We start from the raw sequence: 16,766 nt of genomic DNA, 5'->3' as shown, positions 1-16,766 counted from the left end.
CAAAAAAGTGTGTGTAGAAATCAAGACTGCGATCCTCATACCTACTTCTTCCAGAGTAGCCTCTTTAGCAGGCATCCCCAAACTTCGCCCCTCCAGATGTTTTGGACTACAGTTCCCATCATCCCTGACCACTGGTCCTGTTAGCTAGGGATCATGGGAGTTGTAGGCCAAAACATCTGGAGGGCCGTAGTTTGGGGATGCCTGCTCTTTAACATTCACTGGATTGCTCTAGAGAAGAGTTTAAGGGTTGTAACCCAAGACTCAACCTGTGTAAGCCACCATTATGCAAATAAACTCAAATGAATGAAAAGAGATCTATACTTTCCACATCAGATGCGCCGAAAGCATCTTCTGTTAATACTCTGTAGGAAAACCATCAAGAAAATCCCACAGCTATGTAACATAATGGACTGCTTTTCTTAACTCTCCCTTATGAAGCAACAGTGCTCTAAAGTGCTCTAAATACTATTATAGACTTTGTCTGTTGTTTTATCCAAGAACAGGATTTTGGAAATGTTAGGTGCAAATCTGAAAAACCCTGAGAAAGGGGGAGAGAAGTATAAGATGACTAGAAGCTGCATTACAAGAATAACTCTTGGAAGCGTTGTCTTGTCAGGAGTTCAAAAGCAACTTTTGAGTTTCATGGAACTGTTGCCAAACAGCAGAGCAGTTCTCCATAAGACTGGAAGCCACTTACAGCTTCAACATTTCCATCTATCTACCGAAAACCTTAAACAAGAAGAGCATAACCATAACACTCTTCAGACACACACCCCAATGAAGCAAATGAATTCCTTGAGTGACCTGATGTGGATGCTTAATGTGAGACGCACTATGATGACTGTGTAGGAATCCACATCCAGAGCTATGAGATGTGCATGACTAGAGATGGAGCCAGAGCCATAAAGTTATTTGATGCCCATTAGGAAGGCCCCATGCCATCCACTAGCACTCTCCTATTGACAAGTTCCCTTCCCTCTCAACAAATAGCTTACGTATCCTTCACGTCTCAATATACAACTAGCATTTACATCTTACAGGTCACAGTGCCTGCAAGTGATTTGCTCCTGTGAAAATTGTGCAACATCACAACAGCTTTCATACATCTGAAGATGTTCGGGAGGATGTTGCATCTTCGCCCACAACCTCTCAGGGTTGTGAACTTCACATGTGCTTTCAGCTTATGGCAAATAATAAAAGTTTCCTTTTGCATGTAATTATTCAGTTGCGATTAATAAACAAATGATCACTAGGGTGAGTTTTCAGCAGGTGCTTGCCAAGCCTGGATTTGGAATGAGTACCCTGGAACGGTGATAAGCAAAGGGATTTGGTTTCCCCTAGTGGCTCTCAGAGCTACCACGCACATTTTCGCTGCAGCATAGGAAGATGTGATCTCTAAGGAGGGAACGGGTGTGGGGGTTGCTTTCTTAAAAACAACAACAAAGTACACAGGTTGGGCACCTGAGAGGAACACATTCCATGCTGCACTTTAGACAACATGTAGGAAATCCTCAAGTGTCAGGGATAGGTACTAGAAGTGAGGGCTGAAAGAAGAAGTAGCCTTCTAGTTAAAGCCTATGTACAACTATTTTTTTAAAAAAATAAATGAATCATTTTCAATTTTGGAAAAAGGTTGGAACTGTAAGCTGTAATACAAAACACATATATGATGGTGGTCTTGCCTCTTCCTTCAGCTCTCTGTCACATGGATACGGTGTGACAAGCCCTGGAAAGAACAGTGCCTCCAGAAATTGCCAGGCTTATTTACCGTAGGTTACACGGGTTAGGAAGGTTCTATAGTAAAATGGCACTGTAAACTCACTAGCTGACAGCAAAATAGATAATGTGCAGTAACAATTACTCTCCAGTTGAGGGCACCGTAGACTTCTGTTTAGAACAGACACACTGAACATTAAAGTGATCTGTCATATTCAAGATGTTAATTAAGGAACTACTCGTGTCTTCAGAAACAACCCCCATATTCCTTGTGCATATCTACTTCTGCTTCTCCATCTGATAACAGGAAAGACAACAACCCGGTTTTGCACATACCGCTAAGTTGAACTGCGGCTTAGAATGAATGAGTAAACATGGATTCCTAGCCTGAAGGTTGTGATCACTTTGGTCAGCTTCTGCCGCTGCCGCTGCCACACAACCCAGAACATCCAGGCTTATAGTTTGTCTCCCCTGCACAAACCAAGAGTGGTGAATCAAGAAAAAGGGGTGGGGGTTACAGCTTGTGGTTTAAGTGGGGTTGATAGAAGTTATAGTCCCAATGAAATCTGGAGGGCACCAATTGGGGCTTCTTTTTCTAAACCTGTGGTGTAAATTATACTGCGAGGAGAAGCAAAGAATGGACTAAGCACAACCTGATTAACTGAGCTGAGTTTTTGCAAGTAAAAGTTTACTCCGTTGTGCGTACAATCTTCAATTATTTTCCTAGTTTTCTCAGCTCTAGCTCCAGAAATAAAATCACTTTTAAAAAAACGTTATTGCTGTCATACTCTGACACTTATTTACACATCACATTTAGGCAGGTATGTGGCCTAGACCCAAGACATATATGGAGGGATTTAATGTTGCACTATGATAGATAATTCCATCAGGGCAAGCATTTCAGCTTGCTAGCTGGAGTGATCTCCTCCATGTGTTGTGCAGGTTCTCACAACCCTCCAAGTCAGTTTCAGGTGGCACAGGGGAGGGAAGTGGGGGAAGCCCTGTTACACAAGTGGTGGTCTTTCTGTGGGCTTCCCCTGCTGTGACTCATTGGTTGAATGTTGCCCATACTAGAGCAGAAAGTGGCTATAGTTGTTTTCCCTCCACTGTTTATACTTGGTCCATATATTGCCATGTTCTAGGTTGGTGATGGCTAGCCAAGATGCTGGGATTCCCCACAGCCTCGTGGTTCTTTGTGGAGTTGGGTAAGAAGAAAAGTAGATGTGACAAACAGAATTGTTTAAGATTCTCTTGATGGCCCTGGCAGAATGGTCAATGACCCGACTTGGTTAAAGAGATGTCTCAATGGATCAGTGATTCTGGAAGGGAAGAGCCATTCGGGAATCGGGGCTCAGCTCTCACATGTCACTTCCTCTGGCTGGGAGCAAGGAGGAAAGAAGGGAGCTGGTCTAACTTTGTCACTGAGGACAATGAACATACAAAGGCCTGATTTCACTCAATGAGAAACCAAAGCAATGACTGTGATGACCCATAACCACCAAAAAAAGTCCGCCCCCAAAATAAACTATTAGGAAATCAAGTTCTGTTGGAGTGTTAATGATGTGAGCCCTTTTATCTTATGCTCAACCTGTATGTGTGTTATAAAGCCATGTATCACAAAGACACCACCACCAACCTCCAGTGACCAACATCCCAAGGAAACCCAACTCAAGGTATATACTGAGCCCCCTTGAGAGATTCACCCACTTGGAGATTGGGAACTGCACATGGCCTACAGCTGCTTTAAATGTCACTGCAGCAGCAATGTATTCTGCAGAGGTTGAGATGGCAAGCCAGCCATCTTAGATAGCTATGCTGTGCATTGTATATTGGTTTTTGCCAAAAAGAAAAAGCTAGGCCTCGCTCTCAAAATGGATGCCGCAGTGACATGGTCTTTGAGATGTCAGAGAAAGAATTCTAAGTCTATAAGAGATGAGACTGCACAGCACATGCAAAACTAAGCAGCCTTTCAGAAGTCAATAAAACTGCTGTTTGGGGGAATTTAAGACGAATGCCACATCTTGCACAATGGTGTGGCAAAAGGAGAGGCTACTCATTCTGAAGACCTTCAATGAGCAGCATTGTTATAGGCAAGCAAAAACATGAAGTAAAAGCAAAGACTTCTTTTTGGCCACAGGATTTGCTTCCAGCCCTTGGTTATTATTCTTATTGCTATGTGATGGCTTTTGTTCACTGTCAAGAGCTTCCCATGCGAGCAGAATTACACGAGACAGATGATATGAGGCTATCTTTCCATAAGACCTGCTATTTCTTGCACAGTCATGACACCACAACATGGGATAAATGTTACTACTGCATGTTATGGTAGAGGAGAACTCAACCCAGCAATTTTCATTGATGGCCCTGCATCTTCTCCAATGTATAGTACTACCTATATTTTTAAACAGCTGAGTGTTTCCAAACCTTATTTAGTAACCCTGGTAGGAGGAATAGCTGAGAAAAGCCAGAAGTTGTAAATATCAGAGGATGTTATGAGAATCACTTAGAGCAGGGAGAGTTTGCCAAAACAAAACAGGCCACCAACTTTAATGTTCAAGAGCCATTTCAAATACTCTCTTAGGCATAGTAAGCATGGGCTAACCAAAAATACAATTACAACAGTCCAAGTGACAAGAAATAATGTTTAGACAAATGGAAGAAGATCCCATCCACCCCAATCTTTCCCCAACAGTGGTTTGTGGGGGGAAATCCAAACACAGCTGCTCTGTGATGAAATATGATGAACTTAAAGTTGAATTTGCCAGCCGTGTGTCACATTATGTCCAAGTGCGAAGTGAAAAGACTGCAATGGAGGTTATGTGTGAACCATTAATCCCTTTTAGCTGTTTCACTCCTCTAAGGAGCTCAGGATATCCCACCCAATTGTAATAGAGTTGCCGCTTGCAGAGAAGACCTATCCAACTCTTTGTTTTTGTACAAAGAGCACAGCAGGGAATGGTGGCTCAAAAAATTGGCAACAGGATGGCTCAGTGTCCCCAACTGTGTTGTCACAGAACAGTCTAAATTTTCAGACTGGTTGCTGGAGTAAAGTGCATATGTCTTCTGTGTGCAAAAACCTCACATTTGTGTAGGCAAAGTGAGTTCTTCAACAGTCCACCTACGCTGCTTGTAAAAGTGCTCGGGTTTGGATCGCATACCTTTGGTAATGGGTGCACCAAGGATATGTTGAGAGGGTCTGTTCCCAAAGTGCCATTTTTCAGGAGCACGGTGGCCCAAGAAGGTCAGAAAGAGAGATGGGGTTTGCAATCACATGGATGTAATTATATATATATATATATATATATATATATATATATATATATAATCGTGTGGACAAGAGTATGCAATAAGGAGCTGTCCTGGATTTTTCTCTGCCACCTACACTTGCTTGATTTTTTAATGGAATTGCAAAAGCAAAGTAAGGTACTAAAAATGAGTAAGCCTGGTACAGCCTGGCCTGAGATGACTGATCCAGATTCTCCCGTTCAGCAGAGGACGCAACATGGCCACCCGGCTTAGCATCTCCGCTGGTTAGCAATGAAATTGGATCAGGAAATCCTGCAGCAGCCGTGCACCTTCTCCTCCATTTCTTCCATGGGAGCTTTGAATTTTAAGAGAGGTGGGTCACCGCTCGACACTGTGTAATAAACTGAAGTCCCATTGGACGTATAGGAAGGAGTCCTGGAGCTAATGAGGTGCTCTTTCGCTTCTCCCCCGTTCTCAGCTGCGCTGCCCCCGTTGCTCCCAAAGTGTGTGCTGATGAAGGGGTGGTTGAGAAGCTTCGCTGCTGCCCGCTGCCGTTTCAGCTCCGCGAGGGTTTGGTGGCTCCTTTCTTTGTAGCCCCCCCAGATCTGATGAGAGTCGGGGACTCCGGGGGTTTCATAGGGCAGGGCTTGGCCTGCCTCATTGTCCAGGGCAGAATGCATTTTCCAAACATCTCCATTAGGGATAGAGTATTGGTAAGTGGCAGAGGATAAGTTGAGCCCGTTCTGGAGGAGAGTTTCCGAGTTACATTGCGTGCTCTTGGTTACCAGCTCCGGAAGGACTGTGGGTGAATCTGCTGGAGAGTTCTGAAACAGAAAATAAAATGAAAAAGGCTCAGCCATGACCGGCCATTTATCATTTGACTGACCCTTTGCCAGAGCTGTAGCTAGGTGATCTTGCGCCCCTGGCAGAACCGTCCAAATTGAGCCCCCTAGCCACAGACAAATTAGCTCTTCTTTCTGCCTCTCCTCCAACCCCCCCCCATTCAATTCACCCTCTATTTAAAACCATTTCTTATGAGGCAATAATCAATATTTATATTTATGGACATTGTTGTTGTTGTTGTTTAGTCATTTAGTCATGTCCGACTCTTTGTGATCCCATGGACCATAGCACGCCAGGCACTCCTTTCTTCCACTGCCTCCCGCAGTTTGGTCAAACTCATTTATGGACATATTTTAGCTGATTTTGTGGCCCCCCATCACCTGCACCCCTGGTGGGGGCCCACCTCACCACCCCCTAGCTACGGCCCTGCCCTTTTGCTCATGCTTACTGATTTCCATGCACCAAGGGGCTATGCGTGCCTGCTATGTTATGCTAGCCCGTGGCTTTTTCTTGGCTTGTGAAAACACTCATAAGCCAATAAGGAGATGTTCTACACAGGGCAGTGTGCTTCCATTCTTTTTGTCAAGTTATCCAAAACCTTCCAGGATTGGCGGGATGGGGGGAGAGGGACAACCCCATGAGATCGGCATGAGGCGATAAATGAGCACATGTTGGAGCATAGGCTATTGGGATGACGAAACTTCCACTCTACTTTGGAGTACTGGAAATACCTTCACACCAACAGAAGGATTAGTTAGTTATTACTTTGCCCCTTACTGGATCTGTGTTCTCTTGGTTGGAGCAAGACTCCCTGATGTCACCGTTGTAGCCGGAAGTCCTCTGCTCTTCTGAAGATTCTATTTGCTGCCAGATGATGGCCTCCTTCTCGTACTCCTTTCTGTAAAGGTTGGTTCGGTCAGAAAGGCTTGCCCTCCGTACCACTTTCCTGGAGAAAACAGGGCAGAGGAGAGGGATTGTGAAGAGGATAATCACTGAAGTGGAGCAGATATTTCCTTCTGTAGCTCCATTCCCAGTGTGAACAGCCCTTCAGAATATTTCAAGGTGTTTCACAGTAATCACTAAGTTGCATATAAGCATCTTCAGGCCTTGTTAATAAGGAAAGTACTCTTCAACCTTTGTAGTTATTTGTAGTAGTAGTGATTAGGCCTATGGGATTCAACTGCCAGGGCTGCTTTGGGCTAAGCTCACCCAACTTTCACAGCCATGACTCAAAGTTGTTGTTTTTAAGGTGGGTGAGGCAGTATTTTTGATGCCCTCGCCCCAAGCTGTATAGAGCTTTGTACACAAGAACAAACACCTTGAATTTGCTAGGGCTTTAAACCTAAGACGCTGGCAAAGTAGCAATGTCACAAGATTTAAGTTGTTAAGTCGTTAAGTTGTTAAGATGCTCAGTATATATAGAGCGTTTGTTTTGTTTGCCTGTGGGGTGTGGGGCAGTCATGTCTGAAAGCTCTGGAGGTGTTTCTGTTATCTGTCTGCAATAAAGCTGTCTTCGAAAGTTGAGCTTCTGTGGGTCGTTTCTGGCAAAGCTACAAGGTTTTTACCACAACAAGAATCCAGCCGCTGTGCTTGATTAATGCTCTGCAAAGAGAACTGTTTATGGTCTGCACAGCACAAGCGTTTTACTGGACCAGTGCAGAAAAAATCTCTTAGAATTTAGCCCGGCAGCTTATTGGCCATGACTAGTGCAATCCTTTCAGCAGTACCATAACATGGTGGCAATTGCCTGCCTCAGTGAGAAGCAAATCCACTGCATTTTGCACTATCTGCAGCTTCTGGGCCAAGGGCAGCCCCACATATAGCATATTGCAGTAATCCAACCTGGAGGTTATAAGCTGGGGATTCTGACTCCTAGTTATATTTAATAATAGCAGCAGCAAAATGATTCCCCTTACACCCTAAGTTATACTGCTGAAATGAAAAGCCCAGGAGTGGAGTTCTGCATGGAAAGGCTGTGAGCTCCTTTAAGTTCTGTTACTCAAATTTTGAATTCTTTAAATGGTCGAAGAGTATATATTTTAGATAAGACTGCAGCTTGTGAATCTCAGGACAGCAGCAAAAAGAATTCAAAAGATCCCATGTGCAAGCCTGACATCTGTCAACTTGTGCAGCAGGTTCAGCAGTTACTGAATTCATTGAAATGCTTGCATAAATTATGGTGAGTAGGCAAATATGCAAATTTGCTATAATATTTTTGCCCAGGACATGTAATTGCTCCATAATTCATAACTAAAGCATTAGTTCCCATGATGCTAAACGGTCAGTAGGTGGCTCTCATTCCATGCTAGCAAACTGTATGTCTTCCCTCAATACACTGTAGGCATATAAAAAGGTTAAGAATCCTTACCCCCTTAGTTCTCAAATTCAACACAACACAATCTTGTGCAGGCCTAAGAAAATCTCACTGCCATCAAGGGACTTAGAGCATGTATAAGACTGCATCCTTAACTAAAGCTTACGTACATGCAACTGCATTTGATCAGATTCACTTCTTGTAACCCATTACTCTCCCTTCCTTTTTTTGGATCTGCATTTCAAAACTAACACAGATAAAATTGTTTTTGTAAGGTCTTGGTAGCAAGAACCACCTGATATATTATTTTGCTACATTTGGTAGCAGTGCAATATAACATAATAATAAGGTTAAGGTTAATTTTAGTCCCCGATAAAGCACACTGTAGGATTTCCTCCTAAAATATCTCCTGTAGGAAATCGGTTTTGTCCCCACCACAAGCCCACATTTTCAGTTACACCTTGCAATCAGTGTGCATTTGCCCTGTTGCCTTTCTTGCTGAACCTGCTTTTATTTATTGAAACTAAGCTTACAAAAGTCAACTGCAGCTAGTTGGAAATCCCACTAAGTGGCTACGAAGCTCAGACTCACCAAGCACTAAGGCATGGAAATATACATCTAGCCAACATGGCTTCTCTCTGTTCACTCACCCTCTGCTTCCAGTGCTGGAGGTTCTTCTGCTCAAGGAGGACTTGTGTCTCATCTGAGACTTCATGATGACATCATGCTTATGCTTCAGCTCCAAGAGCAGAACCTTAAACTCTTCTTCTTCACAGAGATCTAAAGGGAATACAAACCAGACCCTTGAGTTGAGCTGCCCTGCAATGATGTAGCTAAAGACTGCATGGTAACTACAGTGCCCAGCTCACACATTGTATATTATTAGGAGTACTCCAAGTCCAGCAACACCTGGGACTGAGAACAGAAAACATGAGCTTCTTTTATTCATGTGCACAAACCAGTCTTGGGTTCAGATTTCCACCCTCCCCAGCAATTTGTGAGGGGTGGCGATGTAAAGAACATGCCCCCAGAAGACATATTCAGATGGGGAGCCAGGATATGCATTTGCCCAAGGATGGAAAGTGCAAAAGGAGGCAGAATTACAGCTCACCTATTGGCATCTCATCCATGGTGGTTCGGGCGCTCAAGCTTGCGCCGTGAGACACCAACAGCTCTGCCATATGCATCTGGAATAAAAGAAAGAAAGCAAAATTCTTACTACTCCTCTGAACACTAGAGCCATGTCTCATACAGATGAAGTTAGCACTGCAGGAAGAGCTCTGATGAATCAGACAGAAAGTCCATCTTAGTCCAACTTTTCCCAAGCTGCAGCCCCAATATGTTTTGAACTGCAGCTCCAACCTGGCCGGAGCAGGTAGGAAAAGGCCTTGTCAAGTCCAGCAGCATCTTGTTTCCCCACAGCAGGGAAGCTCAGAGGTAAGGTATAAGGCTCTATTCATGGTTGCTCCCCAGCCAGTGATATTGAGGTTCTATTTAGCTATCGTCTTTGAGGAACTACTTCTCATGAGTTGGTCTTGCCCTCTTCGTAAAGGTTTGCAACAAAACACGTACGTGTCCCCAGAAGGCGGCGGCATGGAGGGGCTCCCAGCCATCCCAGTCCTTGAGGTCCAGCCTTGCTCCATGGTCCAGAAGAATCTCTGCTGCGTGCAGGTAGCCATTGGCTGCAGCTATATGCAACTAGAAGGAGAAGAAGGCAATGCCTTTTATATTGAGCCTGAAACAACCTAGAGCCTGACCTTAAGGATTAAGCACATCCCAAAGACCTAAGCTGCATTCTCAACTGGGCTCCTGCTCCTTGTACCAATACCTCATTCAGCTTTGCATCCGTTTCAGCAATTAAGAGTTCTTAAGATTGCCGCAGCTCCCAGGCCTTTCCAACTCAAAGCAAATGATTGGCAATTGCCTCTTAATTCCTTAGCACTGGACCTGAACAGCTAGCAACAAGACTCTTTATTATCTAAAATAAAAAAATTCCTTCAGTAGCACCTTAAAGACCAACTAAGTTTTTATTTTGGTATGAGCTTTCGTGTGCATGCACACTTCTTCTTTATTATCTGTAGATGTTTTGCCAAGCTCGGATAACCTGACCCTAATACAAAATCAAGACTGCCCCAAGCAAAGTATGGCATTGAGCACATAGGAAGTTGCCATATATCAAGTCAGATCATTGGTCTGCCTGGTCTCTTCCAGCCTTACTTGGAGATGCTGGGGATTGAACCCGTGTGCAAAGTGTGTGCTCCACCAGAATGGCACAACCCTTATGGCTCTTGCTCCTATTACTGGCCCAGCCAAATAAGCAAGGCTTGATATAAATTAAATACCCCCGACCTTTCCATTTCGTCCATAGCCCACCATTAACAGCCAAAGAGACAGAACTCCACAAAACCAATAGGGGGCTCCAAGTGAATGGATCATTGCTATGCTAGAGAAGCTCCTTGCATTCCTTGCGAGAGCTTGATGTGCAGAACAGAATTTCATTATCAATTTTGCTACTGAAACAACTTGTCTTAGGGCCAAACTAGATGTAACTGGATCTCCCAACACATTTTCCCTCTGTTAGAACGGCTGTGTAGCAGTACCGCCTCCCTGCAAACCACCACCATTTGGATCAGGGCCAAGTACTGGGGAGGAAGGTTTAAAATTGTAGAGTTGCAGAACTGAAGAGTTGGAAGGCACGGCGAGGGTCATCTAGTCCCAACCCCCTGCAATGCAGGAATCTTCTGCCCAACATGGGACTTGAACCCACAGCCCTGAGATTAAGAGTCTTCTGCTCTACAAACGAAGCTATGTTGCCATACTGTTTTCCTGAATTAAAATGCCTCGCTGAAGTGGATATTAATATTATTAAACAAACAAACAAACTGATCTTCACTCTTAAGATCCTGGTGAAGGTTGCTACAATTTTAAATACAATATAAAAAATGGTTTAAAACAAATTTTGATCAGCATGGGTCCAAAAATATGCATCTCAAGTGTCAAAGGCCAGGGTAAAGAGATGCATCTTCACCATACGATGGAAATATGCAGTGAAGGTGCCAGGTACACCTCTGTAGGGAAGGGGGGATAGTAAAACTAGCAATTATCCCATGGAATGCTAAAATTAATAAAGTGCAGCAACCTGTGTGTTTGATGAGAACCAGCAATTGCAAACACCAATATCATTAAGGACACCTGACCTGCCACATTTCAGCAGTTGGTGGTGGCAGCTCTTAACATATAAACCTAATCTTAAACATCACGGTATTTATTCCAGATTAAAAATGAACGTGGTTTAGTTCTTCTAAGCACTGATGAGTGTGAGAATCAATTTAAAGCTACCCTGCAGAATTTACTCACACCAAACACTATGTAGCCACCTGTTTTGTTACCAAGACGTCACAGTAAAACAGCAAAAAGGGATGAGATCCACACACACTCAACGCACTCTCAAACTGTTCCTATCTGGAAGAGTTTATGCGATGTTGTTAATCCCTGACCCCTAACTACAGTAACAAAACCAGGCGTATTTAGTGATCAGGACCTCCAATTTTGTGCCAGTGATGAAATTATGCTTTTTTCAATCAGAAGGATGTCCTTGGAGCAATTCCTATGGCAGAATGCATATGCAAGTGCTGTAGATTTAGGCTGCCCGAGTCACCAACTCTCAGGCGAACCCTCAGAGAGGTTTAGTGACGCTGTTGTGAGATAAACTCCTATATTGCACACCAAGCTGAGCTGCTTAGAGGAAGGATGTAAAAGGTGGCGGGGGGGGGGATATTTAAGCAGGAGCCCAGATGTCTGACTGTGGGTCAGTCCAGAGTATGGGGAGTATTCAGGGGGGGGGGCAAGGGTGTGTTGTCAGTGCCTGATCATACTAGGGCCAAAGTACAGAAGTTTTTTTTAAAAAAAATAAAAAGCTGTAAGCTAACCAAACTATTTTTCCGTTAGAAGAGTTGCAGATTTGGGAGGTAGGGTGAGTTAACCGTTCCCTCCTTGCAAAATTCCCCTGATCTAAATCCCCTCTTGCAAAGCTGCTATTTGCCCCGCTGTGTAAAATACAACCCTTCCTCTATTGCCGCAGGGCCAATCATAACAGAAACCCTTGCAGTAATTTTTAAAACTAAAAACAGAAGCTTCAGGACACCAGATCATGGAGCTCTCATGTCTTGTATTTTAACACACACCCAGGCTAACCTACCTCACATGGTTGTCATGAGGGGAAAAAAGGGGGGAGGGAACTATTGAGAAGCTTGAGTTCCTTGGAGAAAAGGTGAAACACAAATGCAATAACTAAAATAAGACCAACATAACCCTCTTATCCTGGTTTCTTAATGCTGGCCATCAACCATAATAATAAAGATTTGATTGGGCTAATATAAAAATAATATATTCCTTTCAGCCCTCTTAAAAAGTAATTGTCTACCCTGAACATCCGTCATTTCAAGAAGATCCACAGCAAAAAAGCAATAAAGGAAATGTCGAAGATTTACAAGTCCAATTACATCCAAAGGCAGGCAGGCAGCCAGCTTCTTATAATAATTCAGTGAGAATATGGCTCACCAGCGTAGCACCTTGTGCATCGGTCCTGTTCAGATCCTGCCCTGTTGCTATCATCTCTGTAATATCGTCAACCATTGCCTGTTCTGGCGCAGCTCGCGTCTCATTGATTTTCTCCTGTGTTATTCCTACAGTGAGCGAAAGGAGAGGAGTAGGAACAGCATGAGGTTCTATTTGACTTTATGGGAAAATAGTTTGGTTAGCTTACAGGCTAACATACATGTTACAGGCAAATGTGCATAGGAGAGCGGCTTTTTAAAATAAATCTGATCCAGGACGCATGCTTCAACTTACAAACACTTTTTAAAAAAAATTCAGGGGGGAAGCCAGATGAGAGAAAGAGGCATTTGGAGCAAAGAAACAGCTGGATGACAAAATAATAAATAATAATAATAAAAGCCCGCCCATCTGGCTGGGTTTAAGCATACCTCCCTGCTGCTTTTCTGTTCCTCACCAATAGCAAACAAAGCAGTTTTTGTTTTTATTTTTAAAAAGCAACCCAGCAGCAACAGAATTAATAATGCCTTTATTAGCACATAACATGTAGCTAGCCCATTAGACTACACATGGGGGAAAAATCAGCAAATAGTAATCAAAATGGTTAAGGGGGCGGATATACGTAAATAAATCTGCTGGACTGCAGTCACTGACTACAGCAGCTCTGATGTACATGTGGGGAACACCAGGGCACACACATAGCTCTGCATGGGGAGAGACTACTGCCTTGTTTACTTCCAGGAAGTGGTTTTCTTTTCCCCAGGACTGGGCACAAAACTGCCGGAAGAAATTAAAGTTTGGTGCAGCAGTTGTGCAGCTGAACAGAGCTACCTTAAACCTAAATATTTTCATGGATGCAAAAATATAATGTGCTAGATCAGGGATAAGGTAACAGATAGACTACAGCTTCCATTATTCCATTATTCCTAGCCTTTTCTAATCCTCTTTTAAATTCCTCTAAATTGGTGGCCATCATTGCCTCTTGCCAGAGAGAATCCAATAGTTTGGCTCATGAGAGAACATGTCCTGGGCGCTCACAAATTATAACCCACCCACCCACACCCCGGCAGTGTCACACCATGCCATGAAGGTTTAGCTTTTATATTGGCCTTAGAAAGCTGTGTGCTTCTGCTGCTTAAGTGCTGCAACACACATCCGCCCCTAATACATTTTCTAATAGAAGCATGGCTGTTCCTTTACAGGGATGAGGGAACCTGTGGCTCTGCAGCTGTAGCTGGACTACATCTCTCATCATTCTTGCTATGAGCCATGCTGGGATGGGACGCTGGAGTCACCTGCACTGGACGTTCAACCAACCTCCACAGGAAGATGTCAAATAGCAACACAAGCCCACACCTGAAGCTCCCATTTCTCATAACCGGGCCTTACCCTGGTATGCCATGCAGGTCTCAATGACGTCTAGAGTTGGTTCATCTTCACACAGGTCATATGGCATGTTCCCATCTGCATTCACCGCTAGCAGGTCTGCCCCACTGCAAGGAGAAAGCCAGGCATGAGAGATATCAGCACACTTGGATTCAAGGATCTCAAGGGTAATGCAGGGCACATGTGACAGCAAATCTTGTTCCATCAGGCTTTTTGAGAACTGACTGCTTTTAAGGAAAGGGGTGGTGCTGTGCTGTTTTTATTGCAATTATCTGTTTGCTTTATAGGCTTAACTCGTATCAAATTTAATTGTTTTTTAATTATTGGTTTTTCTCTAAGTCTCTAGCTGTTCTTCTTTTTATTTGTAAGCCGCCTTGAATCCCTGTCAGGGAAGAAGGTGGGGTATAAATAAATTAACAACAGCAACAACTCAAACATGGTGCCCAAAACTTAACAGTGCATTACTGGAGACATATTGGGCTGTAGTGGGTTTCAGAGGTGTTTTTTACCCCCAGAGCCAAAAAAGAAGCAAAGCAGGTGGGAGTCAGTTGAGACCTTACTTTTGTCATGAGGAACTGTATCCCCATGACTAATTTTTCCATCTGTCACCTGGATTGCCCCCTACGTGATCAGGAAAGGCAACTGCTAAGAAAGACTTTCAGTGAATTCATTGGATCTAAGGTGGAATGAAAACACCTTAAATTATAAACTCCCAAAGAAAACAACAATTCCTTCCCACTTAATACAGCAAGACACCCTGAGAGAAGGTGCTGAATCGGAGCCTCCAGCTGTCACTGTTTGGTCACAGTCTAATAATAATAATAATAATAATAAATAAATAATAAATAAATAAATAAATAATAATTTATTAATTATACCCCGCCCATCTGGCTGGGTTTCCCCAGCCACTCTGGGCGGCTTCCAACAGAAAAATAAAATAAAATAATCGATTAAACATTAAAAGCCTCCCTAAACAGGGCTGCCTTCAGATGTCTTCTAAAAATCTGGTAGCTGTTTTTCTCTTTGACATCTGATGGGAGGGCGTTCCACAGGGCCGGCACCACTACCGAGAAGGCCCTCTACCTGGTTCCCTGCAACTTGGCTTCTTGCAACGAGGGAACCGCCAGAAGGCCTTTGGAGCTGGACCTCAGTGTCCGGGCAGAACGATGGGGGTGGAGACGCTCCTTCAGGTATACTGGGCTGAGGCCATCTCTTGTCTCTCAGAAAACCAAGTGGATCAGACTTTGTAGATAAAGGGCGGGAAGCCTGTGACCTTCCAGTTGTTGTTGGATTACAACACCCTGACCATTGGCCATGTTAGCTGAGGCTGAGGGCCACTCCGCACTGCTGCTGTAGATCAAGAACACCCTCTAGCCCATAGTTCTAGCCTGAATACAATCAGCTGATCACACAGCATAAATAAATCCAGGCCAGTAGGGATACACCAGACCATATAAAGCCCTTACTTCCAGATTAGCTTCTCAGTCCAAATAGCATATGTCATTAAGGAGTCACACAGACTGTGCTTTCTCTGGAATTTTATCACCACCCTACCTAAATCTATAATGCAGTTACTCCAATTGCTGCCTCTAACCTTGTAGATCTTTGCTTTTCTTGCTTGTCTTCCTCTCACCCCAAGATGCAAGAGCTTGTCTCTCTCACATGCATTTTCACTGTCCCATTCCCACATTTCTCTCAATCATGCATTCCGTTTTGCGCAGGGCACCAAAACCGATAGGCGCACCATTCTGCTTCAACAAGTCAATTCCCGTGCCTGTAACAAAATACTAGGGATGTCCCAATATATTCTGAACCACATGTGGCCTCAACGTGAAAATAATACCCTAATACAGATTAAGCTTGATCTGCCTTGACATTTATATCCCTTTGAAGTGGAGACCAGGCAGTCGCTTCCATTGATATTCATGCTCACTTTTCCTCCCCATGAGAACAGAGGAAATTACAATGTAAAACACACTTGCAGGTTCTTTTTATAGAGTCCGTCTAAATCAGCAAACAAAGCACAGGATCTGACATCCTTTGTACTGCTGCTACTTCTACAGGTCTCTCTGGGTTCCATGTTGTGGCACTGAAGCCTTTTGATTCTGTATTTAAACAGACCCTTTGATCTGATAGACTTCTTACTGAATACTACTTTGATTGCAACAACCACATGCTGTGTTGTGTTCTGAGGGAAAAAATCTCAGTCCATTGCTTCTTCTGGTACATAGAATCAACTGGCACGGTGCAAAAACAACAACATTCTTATTATTGAGGCGCAGGCAAAGCAGAATTTATTTATCCTACCATGTTTGTATCCCTTTCTTCCTCCAGGGAGCTCAGGGTACCCCCAATTTTTTATTCATAACAGCCATATAAGGTAGTCTCAAAAACTGGCAGTTATGAAGTAGTACATTAAACACGCAAGATGGCTGATATCAGTCTCATGTGGTTTACTTTTCCTTCTTCCTTTTTAAAAAAACTAGAATCTACATGGAGCATCAACACATTATGCACTTACAACGCAGAAGTGCAAATCCAATTTGTTTCCAGAGCCAATTCAAGATGCAAAGAGCATTAACTCTTTGAGATCAGGATGTCTTTTTTTTATTATTATTATTATTAAAATTAAACTTTATTACAATATACAACATTTATCACAAAGTAAAATAAACTTCACAATAAAAAGTAATTATAACAAATATTA

At 43.4% G+C, this 16,766-nt stretch overlaps 1 protein-coding gene across 2 annotated transcripts in view; it reads right to left on the bottom strand.

Annotated features, from left to right (window-relative positions):
• Positions 1–5,085: 5,085 nt before the first annotated feature.
• PPP1R16B (protein phosphatase 1 regulatory subunit 16B) overlaps positions 5,086–16,766 on the bottom strand; it is a 113,542-nt gene continuing 101,861 nt past the window's right edge. Inside the window, exons 5-11 of one of the 2 annotated variants that reach the window (XM_035121660.3) lie at positions 14,063–14,166; positions 12,680–12,804; positions 9,692–9,817; positions 9,231–9,306; positions 8,770–8,899; positions 6,583–6,751; positions 5,086–5,786 (exon numbers count right to left, since the gene is read on the bottom strand). In XM_035121660.3, coding sequence (XP_034977551.1) covers positions 5,265–5,786; positions 6,583–6,751; positions 8,770–8,899; positions 9,231–9,306; positions 9,692–9,817; positions 12,680–12,804; positions 14,063–14,166 — 1,252 coding nt within the window. In that variant the 3' untranslated portion in view covers positions 5,086–5,264. The remainder of the gene's footprint in view (positions 5,787–6,582; positions 6,752–8,769; positions 8,900–9,230; positions 9,307–9,691; positions 9,818–12,679; positions 12,805–14,062; positions 14,167–16,766) is intronic. The other variant, XM_035121657.3, reaches the window with a different exon arrangement.

The sequence above is a fragment of the Zootoca vivipara genome, chromosome 7 (genome assembly GCF_965207765.1).
Source record: "Zootoca vivipara chromosome 7, rZooViv2.hap1.1, whole genome shotgun sequence".
Classification (NCBI taxonomy): domain Eukaryota; kingdom Metazoa; phylum Chordata; class Lepidosauria; order Squamata; family Lacertidae; genus Zootoca; species Zootoca vivipara.
The sequence above is the reverse complement of the archived record's forward strand: the minus strand, read 5'-3'. Positions and strand labels throughout refer to the sequence as shown.